The sequence below is a fragment of the Protomyctophum parallelum genome (genome assembly GCF_964188405.1).
Source record: "Protomyctophum parallelum genome assembly, chromosome: 15".
Lineage (NCBI taxonomy): Eukaryota > Metazoa > Chordata > Actinopteri > Myctophiformes > Myctophidae > Protomyctophum > Protomyctophum parallelum.
This window is the reverse complement of record NC_139710.1, coordinates 33986677-34002498: the sequence shown is the minus strand read 5'-3', so window position 1 is coordinate 34002498 and position 15822 is coordinate 33986677. Positions and strand designations below refer to the sequence as shown.

The window sequence follows — 15822 nt, the reverse complement described above, 5'->3', positions numbered from 1 at the left end:
CATGTTACAGTGATGATTCTGGAGGAACAGAGACATGAGACAGAGGCTGCAGGGAGGAACAGAGACATGTTACAGAGAGGACTCTGCAGGCTGCAGGGAGGAACAGAGACATGAGACAGTGAGGACTCTGCAGGCTGCAGGGAGGAACAGAGACTGCATGAGACAGTGAGGACTCTGCAGGCTGCAGGGAGGAACAGAGACATGTTACAGTGAGGACTCTGGAGGAACAGAGACATGAGACAGAGGCTGCAGGGAGGAACAGAGACATGTTACAGAGAGGACTCTGCAGGCTGCAGGGAGGAACAGAGACATGTTACAGAGAGGACTCTGCAGGCTGCAGGGAAGAACAGAGACATGTTACAGAGAGGACTCTGCAGGCTGCAGGGAGGAACAGAGACATGTTACAGAGGCTGCAGGGAGGAACAGAGACATGTTACAGAGGCTGCAGGGAGGAACAGAGACATGTTACAGAGGCTGCAGGGAGGAACAGAGACATGTTACAGAGAGGACTCTGCAGGCTGCAGGGAAGAACAGAGACATGTTACAGAGAGGACTCTGCAGGCTGCAGGGAGGAACAGAGACATGTTACAGAGGCTGCAGGGAGGAACAGAGACATGTTACAGAGAGGACTCTGCAGGCTGCAGGGAGGAACAGAGACATGTTACAGAGGCTGCAGGGAGGAACAGAGACATGTTACAGAGAGGACTCTGCAGGCTGCAGGGAGGAACAGAGACATGTTACAGAGGCTGCAGGGAGGAACAGAGACATGTTACAGAGGCTGCAGGGAGGAACAGAGACATACTGTATGTTACAGAGGCTGCAGGGAGGAACAGAGACATGAGACAGTGAGGACTCTGGAGGAACAGAGACATGTTACAGAGTCTGCCGGGAGGAACAGAGACATGAGACAGTGAGGATTCTGCAGGCTACAGGGAGGAACAGAGACATGTTACAGAGAGGACTCTGCAGGCTGCAGGGAGGAACAGAGACATGAGACAGTGAGGACTCTGCAGGCTGCAGGGAGGAACAGAGACATGTGACATGTGAGTCCGTCGCTGCAACAGGTTGGGATTCAGGCCTAAATCCACTCATCTCACTCAAACTTTATGTTACAACATCACATTTATTGGTGAAAGTGGGGGAAAGACTTCTCAACAAAACATGCAGTAATGGGGCAAAAAGGACAAAAGAAACGGAAGAGGAAACAAAGTGCATAATTAGTTAGCAAGATTATAATCTGTCATGTGGATTAAAAGTAATTTTAAAGGAGCGTCTAGTATATGGTCTCCAGCCACACCTTGTGGAAGGGGAACTTTCACTCAAGTTGCTTCTGATTGAAACCGATAAGGCAGGCCTTCCATAGACCATATTCACACGGCGGCCATGTTGGCATTTTGCATTGAAAAAAGCAGGGTGGAAACGGGGTGGCATTTCATGAACCTAATGGCAAGATGGCATTGCCAAATTGCCAATAGAGCGTCGCAGTCCCGCCCCCCTCGAGAGACCTGGGAAATAATTCCCTGTTCATTTTCCTCATAAGACTTCTCAAAAAGTATTTATTTAAAGACGTTTACGCCGCGGACAAAGCCAACTGGAGTTGTGACAAAGCATGACAATAATAAACACAATGTTTTGGGCCGAACAAATAATTAGAAAGAAGAACGAAACAGATTTTTTTGTTGTTTTTCTTCTTTGTAATTATTTGTTTGGTCCAAAATATTGTGTTTGTTGTCATGATTTGTCACAACTCGAGTTGGCTTTGTACGACGCTTAAAAGGTCTTTAAATTAATACTTTTTTGAAATGTCTATGGGAAAAATGTAATGGGATTCATTTCCTGGGCCTGGCGTCGTCATGAAAGGGGGCGGGACTGCGACGCTCTATTGAGGCCAACAGTACAAGGAAGCCATATTTGAGTGTGACACACACACACACACACACACACACACACACACACACTACATATTCTCTCCTCTCTTCTCTCACACTTCATAGAGAAAGGTATCATTAACAGTGGGCTGTCTGATTGCATGCTTACTGCAGGGCCTTGCAGGCCTTGCCAATAATATGGTGGCAATTGACTGATGAATGCTTGCAATTAAGCTACACGTACAGTCAATGGTTGGGATTGTGCTCTTCGTAAAGAAAAAGGCCCATTGTGATGATTGTGATGATCGCGGCCAAACCTCAAAAAGAATCAATCCCACGCCTCACCAACCCGTCTCATCTATATAACCCATTTTGTGCGGAAACCCCTTTTGGTGTTTTAAGCATTATGTTGTATGCTTTAGCTGTTGAAAAATAGCAGATCTACAAGCTCATAGCGCGGCACCGAGTGCCGCACTATGAGCTTGTAGATCTGCTATTTTTTTGAAAGATCGTGAAAATATGGCGCAAATCTTTCAGAGCGAACGTTTTTTAACGAATCTTTGCTTCTGGGGGGGGGGGGGGTCCCTGCTGGCACAACATATTTTCAGATGGGGGGTCGGCGGCCAATTACATATACTGTAGTTTTGGGGGTCGACCTTGACATGAAAATGTTTGGAAACCACTGACATAATTATTAGAAACATAGAATCTTCAGAAAACTGTGTATAGAATCTGTTCTCAGTCTAAATGGGATAATGGGGGGGGGGCACCATGGAACAACAGAGACAAGATTGTTGCACGTGTTGAGGAAATGACCGGAACGCCGCAGCGCAACGACGTTCCAATTGATTCTCATCGGCGTTCCTTTGTCCTTAAGACGGGAATGGTGCCAGTATGAAGGGATCTTAACACATTCTGGGCGGGAACACCTTTTGTATAAGCATTATGTTATGCTTTAGCTATTGAAAAATAGCAGATCTACAAAGCTCGTAGCGCGGCACTCGGTGCCGCGCCACGAGCTTTGTAGGTCTGCTATTTTTGAAAAATCGTGAAAACGTTTTTAACTCATCTTTGCTTCTGCATGGGGGAGGTCCCTGGAACAAACATATTTTCAAATGGGGGGGTCGGCGGCCAATTACATACATTTTTTGGGGGTCCTTGACATGAAATATTAAGCACCACTGATACAGAAACATGTAGGTATTTCAGAAAACGGTCAGGATTTAGAAGACATTTGTAGAAAATTGAGCTCAAGATCTAAAGGGGATAATGAGACAGAGAAACGTGCTCTTTCAGGTTCCAGCAGCAAAGCCCCCGCGGGCTGCGGAGCTCAGAGGGTTCAAACCACAACGTCCATGATGCTCGCAGTCATGATCAGAGACCATTGTGAGTCATAAAGAAGAGGGGCACGGGCTCGGTGGCACAGTCGGTATAGTGCCGTCGCCTCACAGCTAGAAGGTCCTGGGTTCGATTCCCAGGACCTTTCGTTCGATTCCAGCTGTGGGCACTGCATGGGAGAGTGTTCCCTCCTCTGCGTCATCAGCGCCCACACAGAAAGAGAGATGGAAGGTAAACTGAAATAGGGCTTTGTGTAAAAAGTTTAAAAAAGTTTCAGAACATTAATAAACTTGTCTGTGTCCTTCAGCAACAATGCAGCCTAATGGAGGAGGAGATGGAACTGTCTGGCACGGTAGCCTGTTCTCTGATCCTGAATGGATCATCAAAGGTGTCTGAGAACATTCTGCACTAGATAGGGAACGGGCCGTGACGCTACACTTAAGATTTGGGCTTAAAGGGGAATTCCGCAGTAGCCGTTTTTTTTCTTTTTTTTTACTGAATTCTGTTGATAATGTGAATGTGAACCACTGTTACTGGCGAAAAAAAGGAAAGAGGCCTGGGCCGGACTTATTCCCCACATCATCTAACACTGACACAACAAGAAACAAAAAGATGCACGATTTAAGAAGAGATTTACCATTTGGCCCGCACGGCGGGTCAATCGGTAGGCTATGGAGGGATTTCTTTCAATGGATACATTGTCATCAATTGAATTGAAGGTGAAGGTAGCCTACTGGTAGCCTAATTGAGCCTTGTCATAGGCTCAATATGTCAGTTTGACACATTCAGTAGATCCCGTGATCTTTTGATGCCAGATGTAATTTCTTGGGGTCTAGTAGGACTATAGTAAATAATAAAATAAAAAAATCTTGTTCTAATACAAAAACATTAACACTCATCTTTTACTTTCTCTAATAACTATATGTACCTAAAACATGAACCTTGGTTGACAAAAACTACCTTGTCCTTTAAGGTTAAAAGAAAAGCGTCTGGTCCAGCCTGACTACTTTGATGTAGTAACCTGCTATGGTACTGTAGTAACGGCAGGCAGTCTTTATTTAGACTATTAATTATTCATTCAGCTTTCACATTTTCCCCTCAATCCACCTTCCTGCAATGGAAAGGAACCGTGGATGAAATTAAACTGAGTAAGGTTTGTAAATGTTTACCAAAAAAAACACTATTATTGTTGGGGTTTTTTACGTTTCTTTTCAAAAAAATGTCGACAAAAAAACCACACTTGTGTGAAGCGAGGGGTGCCTGGTAACGTTGAAATGAAGCATAATTTTGACTTTTAGAAGCCTGCACTCAGAGTCACGTCAAAACAGTCCTCAATGTGTACAACAAGAAGACAACATCCTTATGGAACCAGAGAGAGGGGAACAAACAGCTGTCATCTGTCGAATATCTTAAATACAATGAGATTGAGCTGAACGTTTTGTGTCTCTGTGTTCAGTCTGAGAAAGGTTGACGGTGCCTTCTGGCATGGTAACTGTCACAATAAGTGCTTCCGTATTTATTTATATATTTTTTTCCATCATTTTTATCCCACAATTCTGTAACCTTGCATTTTTCACCCCTGTGTCAATTATCTAATGTGATCCTGGGCTCTACACACCCTCCGCCAACCTGGGGAGAGCAACGGACTTGAACTCATGCTTCCTTCAATGCATGAGTGTCCAAGTTGCTCCTTTACACCCGACAGGGCCGGGGGGGGGAGTTTCCCTGGTCGGACGTAGCGCGTGGAAGGAACACGTTATTCCAACCAGTTCCTTTCCCCTCCATCAGGTGCCCCGGCTGGCCAGGGGGAGGCAGTTTAGAGACCAGGATTACTGCATGTTTTTTGTGAAGGTATACCTACCCTAGGGGGACACGGGGAGAACATGTGAGGGTATACCTACCCTAGGGGACACGGGGAGAACATGTGAGGGTATCTACCCTAGGGGACACGGGGAGAACATGTGAGGGTACCTACCCTAGGGGACACAGGGAGAACATGTGAGGGTACCTACCCTAAGGGACACGGGGAGGACATGTGAGGGTACCTACCCTAGGGGACACGGGGAGAACATGTGAGGGTACCTACCCTAGGGGACACGGGGAGAACATGTGAGGGTACCTACCCTAGGGGACACGGGGAGAACATGTGAGGGTACCTACCCTAGGGGACACGGGGAGAACATGTGAGGGTACCTACCCTAGGGGACACGGGGAGAACATGTGAGGGTACCTACCCTAGGGGACACGGGGAGAACATGTGAGGTTACCTACACTATAGGGGACACGGGGAGAACATGTGAGGGTACCTACCCTAGGGGACACGGGGAGAACATGTGAGGTTACCTACACTATAGGGGACACGGGGAGAACATGCAAACTCCACACAGAAAGGCCCTTTCGCCAACCGCCGCCTTCCGCTTCCGTATTTATAACTGTGGTCACACAGTGCATGCTGGGAAATGGCGACCGGAACTATGTCACCCTGAGCGAGTTTCTGTCCTGGTGCCTGTTTCCGATGTCAGAACGTTGTAGTGTACAGTATAGTCGATAACCCAAAGCTCTGCAAAAATGGGCCAATACAGTTAAGTGCTGATGTCGTCTAGCAAAAAGAACAGCGGGTAATCTACTTGTGAGTCAGAATGGCGTACTCAAAAAATACACCGTGAGTGTGTCACCCTCCCCCCCAATAAACCCACCCACCACCCCCACACCCCGCAGGTCTCACTTCAAGAGGTCCGTGGCGGATCGGGAGAGAAGGATCAGCCTGCAACGACCACAGCTGCGAGCATTCATTAGCCCCCTTGAGATATAGTTTCGGCCCATATCCGCTGCAGTTTGACAGGGGCTTGAGCCGCGGCACAAGTGGGTGGATGACACGGATTGGACCATGTGACCAGATTACAACACTATATCCCCAGCACAGGCACTCCAGCATGTCACCAAACCCCCACGCACGTACGTACGTATGAGGGGCATAAGCTGGGATTTAACCCATTCTGACCTGAGATCAGATTCTAACGCACGGAAGAATGGTGGTTCTTTAATGCATTTTGACCGGAGATTATATTCTAAAAATGTCTTCTACATCCTGACAGTTTTCCATTCTGACCTGAGATCAGATTCTAAAAATGTCTTCTACATCCTGACAGTTTTACATTCTGACCTGAGATCAGATTAAAAAAATGTCTTCTACATCCTGACAGTTTTCCATTGTGACCTGAGATCAGATTCTAAAAATGTCTTCTACAACCTGACAGTTTTCCATTCTGACCTGAGATCAGATTAAAAAAATGTCTTCTATATGTCAGTCGCTCTTCGATTTTTTCAAAAATAGCAGACCTACAAGCTCGTAGCGCGCCACTCGGTGGCGCGCTACAAGCTTATAGATCTGCTATTTTTAAATAGCTAAAGCATAACGTAATGCTAACACCAAAAGGGGTTCCCGCCCAAAATGATTTAACCGTGCCATCGGCTAGCTGCCGGGATCATGTAATGCAGAAGTGATGGGGATCTTATAAGCGTGGGCTTAATTTCCGTGTTCTCTCAGATGATATATTGATGTGCAATCACAGCTCCTGAGCTTTGAGCCCAAGGGAGGGACAAGTAGCATTATGCATTATGGACGGTATACGTTTAAAGAGGCGCAAAAGGCAGAGATAGACATGGCTGGGTACACATGCATTATGGAGCTACATGTCTGGATTGACTTGTCAGACAGCAAAGCATTTGAAGTGGCAATCACTGCATGCCACGCAGAGGAGCAGAGTGAAGGACATTATCCACCTATAGGAGAGTACAGATGGGAGGACTTGAGCATTAGGGTTAGTCTAAACTAAACAAATAGAAGTTTAGTTAATTGAGGCTTTATTTAAAAGAAGAAAAAAAAACTAACTGAAACTGTAGTGTGTTTACGAAACTAACTAAGATTATAAAGAAAATTGTCTCTGTCAACGTTTGACTAAAAGGCTAGTATTTCTGGTGGATAATCTTCACATTTTCTTCAAAAATAGTAAAAAAAAACAACAAAAAAACACGCCTTTTCAGAAACAAAAATAACCTAAAGCCCAAACCTGCTTTAAAAAACCAAACTGAAATTGAAAACAAAAGTCTATAAATTAAATGTAAACAGAACGTTATGAAAAAGCCACACTGCTGTATACACTCTGCAGACACAAGAAAGAAAAGCGTATTCCAACAGAAGAACGTTTATCATGTTGGTTCGTACCGTGTCACTCTCTGCAGGCTGGGACGCGCTGTTCTCTGTTGGCATGTTGTCCTTCTTTGGGTCCTCACCTGCCCCGGCATTATCTGACACCTGCTGGGGTGGCGTGTCGTTTCCCACGCTAAGGAGGTCCCTGAAAGTCAAAGACAGGCCCACTGTCAGAGGTGTGTGTGTGTGTGTGTGTGTGTGTGTGTGTGTGTGTGTGTGTGTGTGTGTGTGTGTGTGTGTGTGTGTGTGTGTGTGTGTGTGTGTGTGTGTGTGTGTTTCTGTGTGTGTGTGTGTGGGTGTGTGTGTGTGTGTGTGTGTGTTTCTGTGTGTGTGTGTGTGTGTGTGTGTGTGTGTGTGTGTGCGTGTTTGTGTGTGTGCGTGCGTGCGTGCGCGTAATGTACTGTAGCAGTGTAGCTTATCGTTGCTGTCAGGCAAACATTTCTTATCTCTCCATATTTTAACTTTTGGTATTTTTTCCGTAAAATAATCGTCGTTTACTTGATCATACTACGGCATCACACGACTCACGCATCAAAATGTAGCAGACCTGCAAGCAGCGGACTGACCTCATGCTTCCTTCTATGCATGAGGAGTCCAAAAGCTGCTTCTCATCACCTGACAGGGGAGAGTTTCCCCGGCTAGACGTAGCATGTTGGAAGGAACACGTTATTCCAACCAAGTTCCTTTCCCCTCCATCAGTGATGTGATGCAAAAATACAGGTGGCAGATTCCCAGCGTTCCTACACCCACGGACACCTACAGTAACGTTCCTACACCCACGGACACCTACAGTACACACATGTCAACGCCCCCTCAAAGCACACATCTTATTGCCTTTGGGGCAGAAACCTCTTATCTCCATATTTCTTTTTTTTACTTTTTATTTCTTTTTGTCACACAAAAGCATCCAAAGTAGTAGATCTACAAGCGTGAAACACGGCGGGAAGCGACACGCTTTGAGCTTGTATATCAGCTAATTTGGCCATTTTGAATTGTAATGCTGAAAAGTCACAGTTTCTTGGACACAATGAGGTTTCTGTCCTCCCGACAGAGACGGTATCCTTCCTAGCCGAGGCATACATCCTCACCCTGTCACTCTGTATCAACGTATTGCCTCCATTGAAAGGGCACATTCTATTCATGCTCTATTCTGGGGAGAAAGAAGTAAAGAAAAATCACAGAGAGAAAAAAAACAAAAAAAACAGGAGAAGCGTGCATCATCTATTAACAACTCTGACTCAGATGGTGAGTGTCATCTTCATAATTGAGATGCTTCTGCTTCTGAAAACAAGTGCGGCTCTATTTCGGGCAGATAGCCATTCGAGGCGTATCTATGCGTTTGTCAGATGATACTATACGATAGTAGAGACTAGAGAGTACATAAATAAGGCTGTGCAGCGATAACAGGCAGGCAATGTGGGGCATTCGTTCTGCTCACTGCATCCTTTCCTTTCTCACCAATTGAAATAAAACATTCTTGGTCTCCTGTGTGTGGTCGTCTAATGCAGGGGTTTTCCAAGCCAAGGATCCCCAGATAGACATATCTTATGGCAGCACCCCTTTATTGCAAAATGGTTTAAAAAGAAAAAGTCACACCCGTGTGAAGTGAGGGGCGCTAATATATTAAAGTCTAACTCATGTTGATTAGGTGATGTAATGGTGAAAATTATGTAAAACAAACGGTGCCAACACAAACATTAAACGCCATTAACAATAAAGAGACTAAAATAATAATAACTAGAACTGCACTCTGTCGAGTGCATACTTGCTTGTTGCACACTAGTAGGCCATAAATGGCCAACTAGTGCGCAAGCAGAGCGCGCAAGTCCTTTCGACCGCTGTAAACTGTCAAATCTCAGTATCTCTGTGAAGGAACGTTTGAAATGTATAATTTTTAAATGTAACTATTTGCTACCTACCTACTTTATGCATATAAACACCTAGTATTATTAAGTATGATTCAAGTTTCTATCTATATAAGTTTGGGTGAAGAGCTAGTCATACATATACACACCACGTACTCTGGTCCCAGCAGATCAGGCAAAACTTGCTATTTTATTTTTACTGATTATGTATATAGTATACGTATGACTAGCTCTAAATGATGACGTAAGAGATATGGTCATTTGTGGTCGTTTGGTCCCAGCAAAGCAGGCATATACTATATAGGCATATACTATATATATAGTATATAGGCATATACTATATACGTATACATATATACTATATAGAGTGTGTAGTTGTAAGTTGATTAGCGGTATACTGTGGTTACTTTGCGCCAAAAACCGTGACAGCTGTCCCGCCATTTGATGTTTATGCAAGAAAACAGCTAATCTGTGCCTGGTTTGCTGGGACCAAACGACCACAAATGACCATATTTCTTACGTCATCATTAAGAGCTAGTCATACATATACACACCACGTACTCTGGTCCCAGCAGATCAGGCCCAATTTGCTATTTTATTTTTACTGATTATGTATATAGTATACGTATGACTAGCTGTAAATGATGACGTAAGAAATATGGTCATTTGTGGTCATTTGGTCCCAGCAAAACAGGCACAGATTTGATGTTTTTCTGCATAAACATCGAATGGCGGGACAGCTGTCACGGCGGAAGAGACCGGGCGAAAACATTACTTGCGCGCTCTGCTTGCGCAGGTAATAAACATGACGTAAATGGCACATTATGATGTAAAGTTTCCCTTCGTTGTCAATGGCGTTTACGAAAAACAAACATTGAACTAAAGACAAACATTAAACCTGTGTATAGGAGTATATCAAAAAGAAGAAAGAAAATCACACTTGTGTGAAGTGATGGGCGCTTAATTCTTATCATCATATACAACATCATCACACATCCTCACATTCCGTGCTCAGCCAATCAGCTGAACACATTCTGTACTCAAACAGACACACATGCACACAAAGCTGTGCATAGGACGGGGGTACTAGCGCCCCTCAAAAAAGGCTGATCTAAAAGCTGTCGCAACGTGCCATGTTGTGAGATCGTATAGATGTGCTATTTTTGGGTCCGCCGACCAAGGCAACGAATCCGATATGGGGGCATTCAACAAAATAGCTGATCTACAAGCTCAAACGCTCAAACGATGAGATTTCTCGAGTCAATGAAGGTGAACGATTTACCTCTGACGGGGAAATGAGGGACTGAACCGGTCATTAGCACTGTTGGGATCAATGTCATGTCAAATGAACACTGTTGGAGACCTCCGTGCAACGCAATCAATAATTGCTTCTTGCTTGGCTAGAAGATCACGTTCTTTGATCCTGAAACAATTAATCCATTCTGGACGGGAACCCCCTTTTGGTGTTTTAAGCATCATGTTATACTTTAGCTATTGAAAAATAGCAGATCTACAAGCTCGTAGCGCGGCACCGAGTGCCGCGCTACGAGCTTGTAGGTCTGCTATTTTTGAAAAATCGTGAAATTGTGGGACAAATCTTGGAATATATACTGTATTCTTTGAGAGTGAGCGTTTTTTAACTCAAATCTTTGTTTCTGGGGGAGTCCCTGGAACAACATTATTCTCAGATGGGGGTCCGTGGCCACATGGAAACATGGGGGTTTTTCAGAAAACTGTCGTGATTTAGAAGACGTTATTTTGTAGAATCGTCCTCAGGTCTAAATGGATTAACCCATTCTGACCTGAGATCAGATTCTAAAAATGTCTTCTACATCCTGACACTTCAAGCTTGTTTTGATCAAAAACGCAGCCTGGAAAAAGAATCAGAGTTAAATGGTTTCTAAAGTAAATCTGTTCCCATAGATTCGTAAAGCCAGCTGACTTTTCTGTATCACTCCGGTTGCCGTGCGATGAAGTCAACATGGGGAAAAAACGGTCCCCATATTGACTTCATCGCACGGCAACCGGAGTGATACAGATGCGTGCAGAACAGAGTTGTGAAACTGTAATTGTGTAATCAATAAATATAAAAGATTATGTCAAAAGACGATCTAGAGACAGTGGGTGAGTCACATGAGCCCTAGAGCAGTGGCTCCCAAAGTGGGGTCCGGGGACCCCCAGGGGTCCTTGAGGGAGTTCCAGGGGGTCCCCAGCTAAATGATAACATTACGCTTAAAACACCAAAATGGGTTAAGCCGTTAAGAACTGATTATACAAAGGCTGAGTTCAACTTCCGATAAAGGGAAACACTCACTGCTGTTTCAGTTCAATGATGATTACACCACAAACAAGGACATGCCAAGGTTAACCACATGAACCCTATGAACTGTTCTGGGATCATTTTCACTATTTGTTGTATAACAAACTATATAGGGTTTAAGTGGTTTATGTAACTTTCCTCTTAACCCCAGATTTGAATCCGGGTTTTCTGCTTAATTAAGTGCTGACATTTTCAACCATTGATCTAATAGAGCCTGCCTACTTGCTCAGGGGATAAAACAGTGCCTGTCACATGGTTCACGTAACTCGAAATATAGTCTACGTCTCATGGGTCTACGTCTAAGAGCCGCCATTGACTGGACTGGCCCGATGAAGTGAACGGAGGTGACGCTAATTCTCTCCTCTGATAGAAAGCTCTGGATTAATTGAAATTGAACCTTGACCATCAGGTCACCAACATTCCTAACAGCTGTCAGACACAGAGCTAATGGTAAGGTCCCAGAATGCAGCTGTGCACAAAAAGATCTCTGACCTTTGGATATATTTTGTGTAACATAAGGATCAGGGCCATAATTATTTTTAATAAGACGATATGTTCTTAGTTTGGGTTTGTACCATAAATCAACAGCCCAACTCTCCTTATACCCAAGGAACATATAGTTCTGTATTTCATGAATATTACAGCGTAGTCTATTTAAATAAATAAATGATGAATTATTCTTAAAGAATAAAGACTTTACTTCATTAGCCCAGGGGTAACCATTAGAAATGTCCCAGTTAAAAATCTTTTTGGTCAGTCTGTCATCGGACATATTAACAAGTCTATTCCAAAGTCTCAACATCTCACCTTTGTGTCTGATATTTACGGGCATCCATCCCATATCGCCGCTAATAGCCAAGATAGGCGTGAGCTTATGAACTCCAAGAAATGACCGTATGGCTCTATTTTGAATTGTGTTACAACTTTCATTGTTCGGAAAACCCCATACACCGGAGGCATAATCCGAAACAGGGCATACACAAGACTGATATAATTTATTATGTATAATATCCTAAATCCTTACAGGCTTTCACCTTATTCAGTACTGACCCCAGGGCTCTACCAGCTGAATCAGAAAGAACCTGTTCATATGCTCATCTAAAGTGAGGCCAAGACATAACATCCTAACAGCTGTCAGACACAGAGCTGGGTCGGTCCTTTACCTTCATAACATCCTAACAGCTGTCAGACACAGAGCTGGGTCAGTCCTTTACCTTCATAACATCCTAACAGCTGTCAGACACAGAGCTGGGTCAGTCCTTTACCTTCATAACATCCTAACAGCTGTCAGACACAGAGCTGGGTCAGTCCTTTACCTTCATAACATCCTAACAGCTGTCAGACACAGAGCTGGGTCAGTCCTTTACCTTCATAACATCCTAACAGCTGTCAGACACAGAGCTGGGTCAGTCCTTTACCTTCATAACATCCTAACAGCTGTCAGACACAGAGCTGGGTCAGTCCTTTACCTTCATAACATCCTAACAGCTGGCAGACACAGAGCTGGGTCAGTCCTTTACCTTCATAACATCCTAACAGCTGGCAGACACCGGGCCGGGTCAGTTCCTTTACCTTCATAACATCCTAACAGCTGTCAGACACAGAGCCGGGTCAGTTCCTTTACCTTTCCACTTGGACCTCCACGTCCCGCTTCTCCACGACCTTCTGTGCCGGGTAGTTCTCGGGCTCTCCGTTCATCTCCTTGCTGTTCTTGATCAGACGCAGCACCGGTTCGATCTCCTTGAGCAGCTCACTGTTGTCCTCCACGCCGTTGACCAGAGCCCCGCGGCCCACCACCGCGTCCCGCATCAGGAGGCTCTCCTGGGACGCGATGAGGGCCTGCACCCCTCCCCTCGGGAGCCCCCTGGAGGGGTTGCCGGCCTGGGGGGAGGACAGGTTCTCGATGGCCCTGAGCTGGGGCTCCTTGCCGGCCCCCTGCTGCTGCCCCGGGGGGCCGACGGCGGGGCTGAGCGGGCAGCAGCGGTCGAAGGTCTTTGAGGCCTGGTGGTGCGGCGCAGCGGGCTGCGTGACCCGGACGGTCCTCTGGCGCCCGTCCCCCGACAGGGTGGTCTCCAGGTGCGTGGTGAAGCCCTCGGGCCCGCGGAGGATCAGCACGGCGTGGCTCTCCGCCGACACGCTCTTCAGGGTCTCCAGCGCCCGCTCGTACGACAGGTCCACCAGGGGCTTGTTGTTGACGGCCAGCACGATGTCGCCCACCTGCACCAGGCCGCACTCCTCGGCCGCGCCACCGCGGATCAGGTCCGACACGATGATGGGCGGCTTGGAGACGCGCTGTTTCACCAGGAAGCCCAGGCCGCCCACCTTCCTCTTGAACAGGCGCACCGAGATGATGTTGGGCTGCAGCTGGCAGACCGTGGCGTCCGAGTCCTGCATGGTGCACGCCGGGGTGTGTGTGTGTGTGTTTGTGTGTGTGTTTGCGCGGCTGCGCGCTGTGCGTGAGTGCGGAGATTGGGGGTCCCCAGGGATTATGGCTCTGGATAGGAAGAGGAGGAGGATGGAGAAGAGTTATTAGTATTAGTGGAGGAAATTGCCTTCATATACAGGATGATTTGTTTACAAAGTGCTGATTTATCATCAGCTATACAAGAAGGGCATGCGAGTCAAAGCCCGATTTATACTCCGTTGCGCGTCATGTCTCGCAAACGGAAATGGCAGATGTACAGATGCTCAGAACATGTCTCCTCAGTGCACGTGTTGGGAGATTGGAGGTTGGCTATTCTTGGTGCAGGACACCGTTGTTCAGACTGCTTTCAAAAGGCGTGATAATGCCCGGTCATGATGATAAATTTGGCGACCGATGAAGAATATTGTCTGTGGCAAAGTAGACCTAGTATATCATGGATTTGCTGCCCCCTGTGGGCCTGTATTCTGGATCACATGTTTACGTATTATAGCCAGAATGACTTGGAGTCTAATAGACTACAGGTAGAATGGGTTGTTTATTTGTTTTTTTACTTGCAGGACAAAAGATTATCACCTGCACAGAATGTATTGACAGTCAGAAAGTAACATGTCTGCAGTAGATTTTAATGAAACAAAAACTGAGTTAAATGTTGTTTAATACAAACTATATAGGATGTTACTGTTTGGATGTATGGGCTGTCAAATGTTGTATTAGCAAGTCTAGATTCCAGATATTAAAAATAGGATCTAAGAGTTGGTTGTGGCTTAAGGATTAACCAAGGTGTTACAACTCTATTTCTACAGGCGAACACACAGGGGACAGATAACAGCAGACTGGGTTACGTTATGTAGGCCTACTTACACATTGCTCTGGTCCATATAGCATTACTTCTAGCATGACTGAAGTCAAATCAGACAGAAGTAGCATGTGCTTAAATTCATATTTATAAAATGTGTCAGATTTCTGAGATGATGGAATGATGATGGAGGATGATGATGGTCAGGAAGGGGAACATTCTGAAAGCTTCATGGCGAAAGATAATCAACTTCAAAAATTAATAAAAAACTGTCAAAATGACCTCTCAGTCATGCACGCTAGTGTTTTAACGCTATGGGATAAAGTATGTTTCAATCCCGCCTCTGCCTGAACACGGAACGCCATTTATTTTTCCTCGTTTACATCCTGTTTACATCGAGAGTAGGCCGGAGTAATACCGTCTTTCGCCGGATGCGCCACTATACCACCCCCATTGAGGAAATTGAGGAAGAATACAGGGAACTCCCGAGAGAAAACGGCACAGACCGTCCGTGGCGTGACAGACAGACAGACAGACGTAAAACATATAGTGAAAAATCCGACTAATTCAGTGCAAGCAGGTTCCGAATGTCGAGGGTCAGAACATTCTTTTTTGGGTTTTGTAGCCTACGGGTTTTGCGCGGATCATGCAGTGACTATACTGACTAGCTAATAGGTATGAAAGGTAGAGTTAGACTTGATTAAATAAATAGGCCTACAGTACAGATCGTCTCTTGAGGGCTAGCCAGAAGAGGGAAAGGAAGAGACACTGGAGTGGACAGGAGATAGATAGACTCGGGAGAGAGACAGCGAGACAAGTCGTGACAGACAGGCTGACAGCTAATCGAGGCATGGCCTATAGAATACAAGTCAAGAACAGCTTCACATTTGAAATTTCACATCTAGGGATCTAGGGCCTACTCTGTTTAGTATAGTATAGTCATGCTGCATTATATGCGTGTGGAATTGCATAATATGCTAACTGTAGATATTATAGAGAT

At 45.4% G+C, this 15822-nt stretch overlaps 1 protein-coding gene across 1 annotated transcript in view; it reads right to left on the bottom strand.

The window, feature by feature from the left end:
• Positions 1-13995, bottom strand: part of nos1 (nitric oxide synthase 1 (neuronal)) — a gene marked incomplete at both ends in the record, with an annotated part of 52121 nt that extends 38126 nt beyond the window's left edge. The window contains 6 exons of the mRNA XM_083783444.1: positions 74-181; positions 274-334; positions 502-518; positions 813-926; positions 7432-7549; positions 13226-13995. Coding sequence (XP_083639570.1) covers positions 74-181; positions 274-334; positions 502-518; positions 813-926; positions 7432-7549; positions 13226-13995 — 1188 coding nt within the window. The remainder of the gene's footprint in view (positions 1-73; positions 182-273; positions 335-501; positions 519-812; positions 927-7431; positions 7550-13225) is intronic.
• Positions 13996-15822: the final 1827 nt, after the last annotated feature.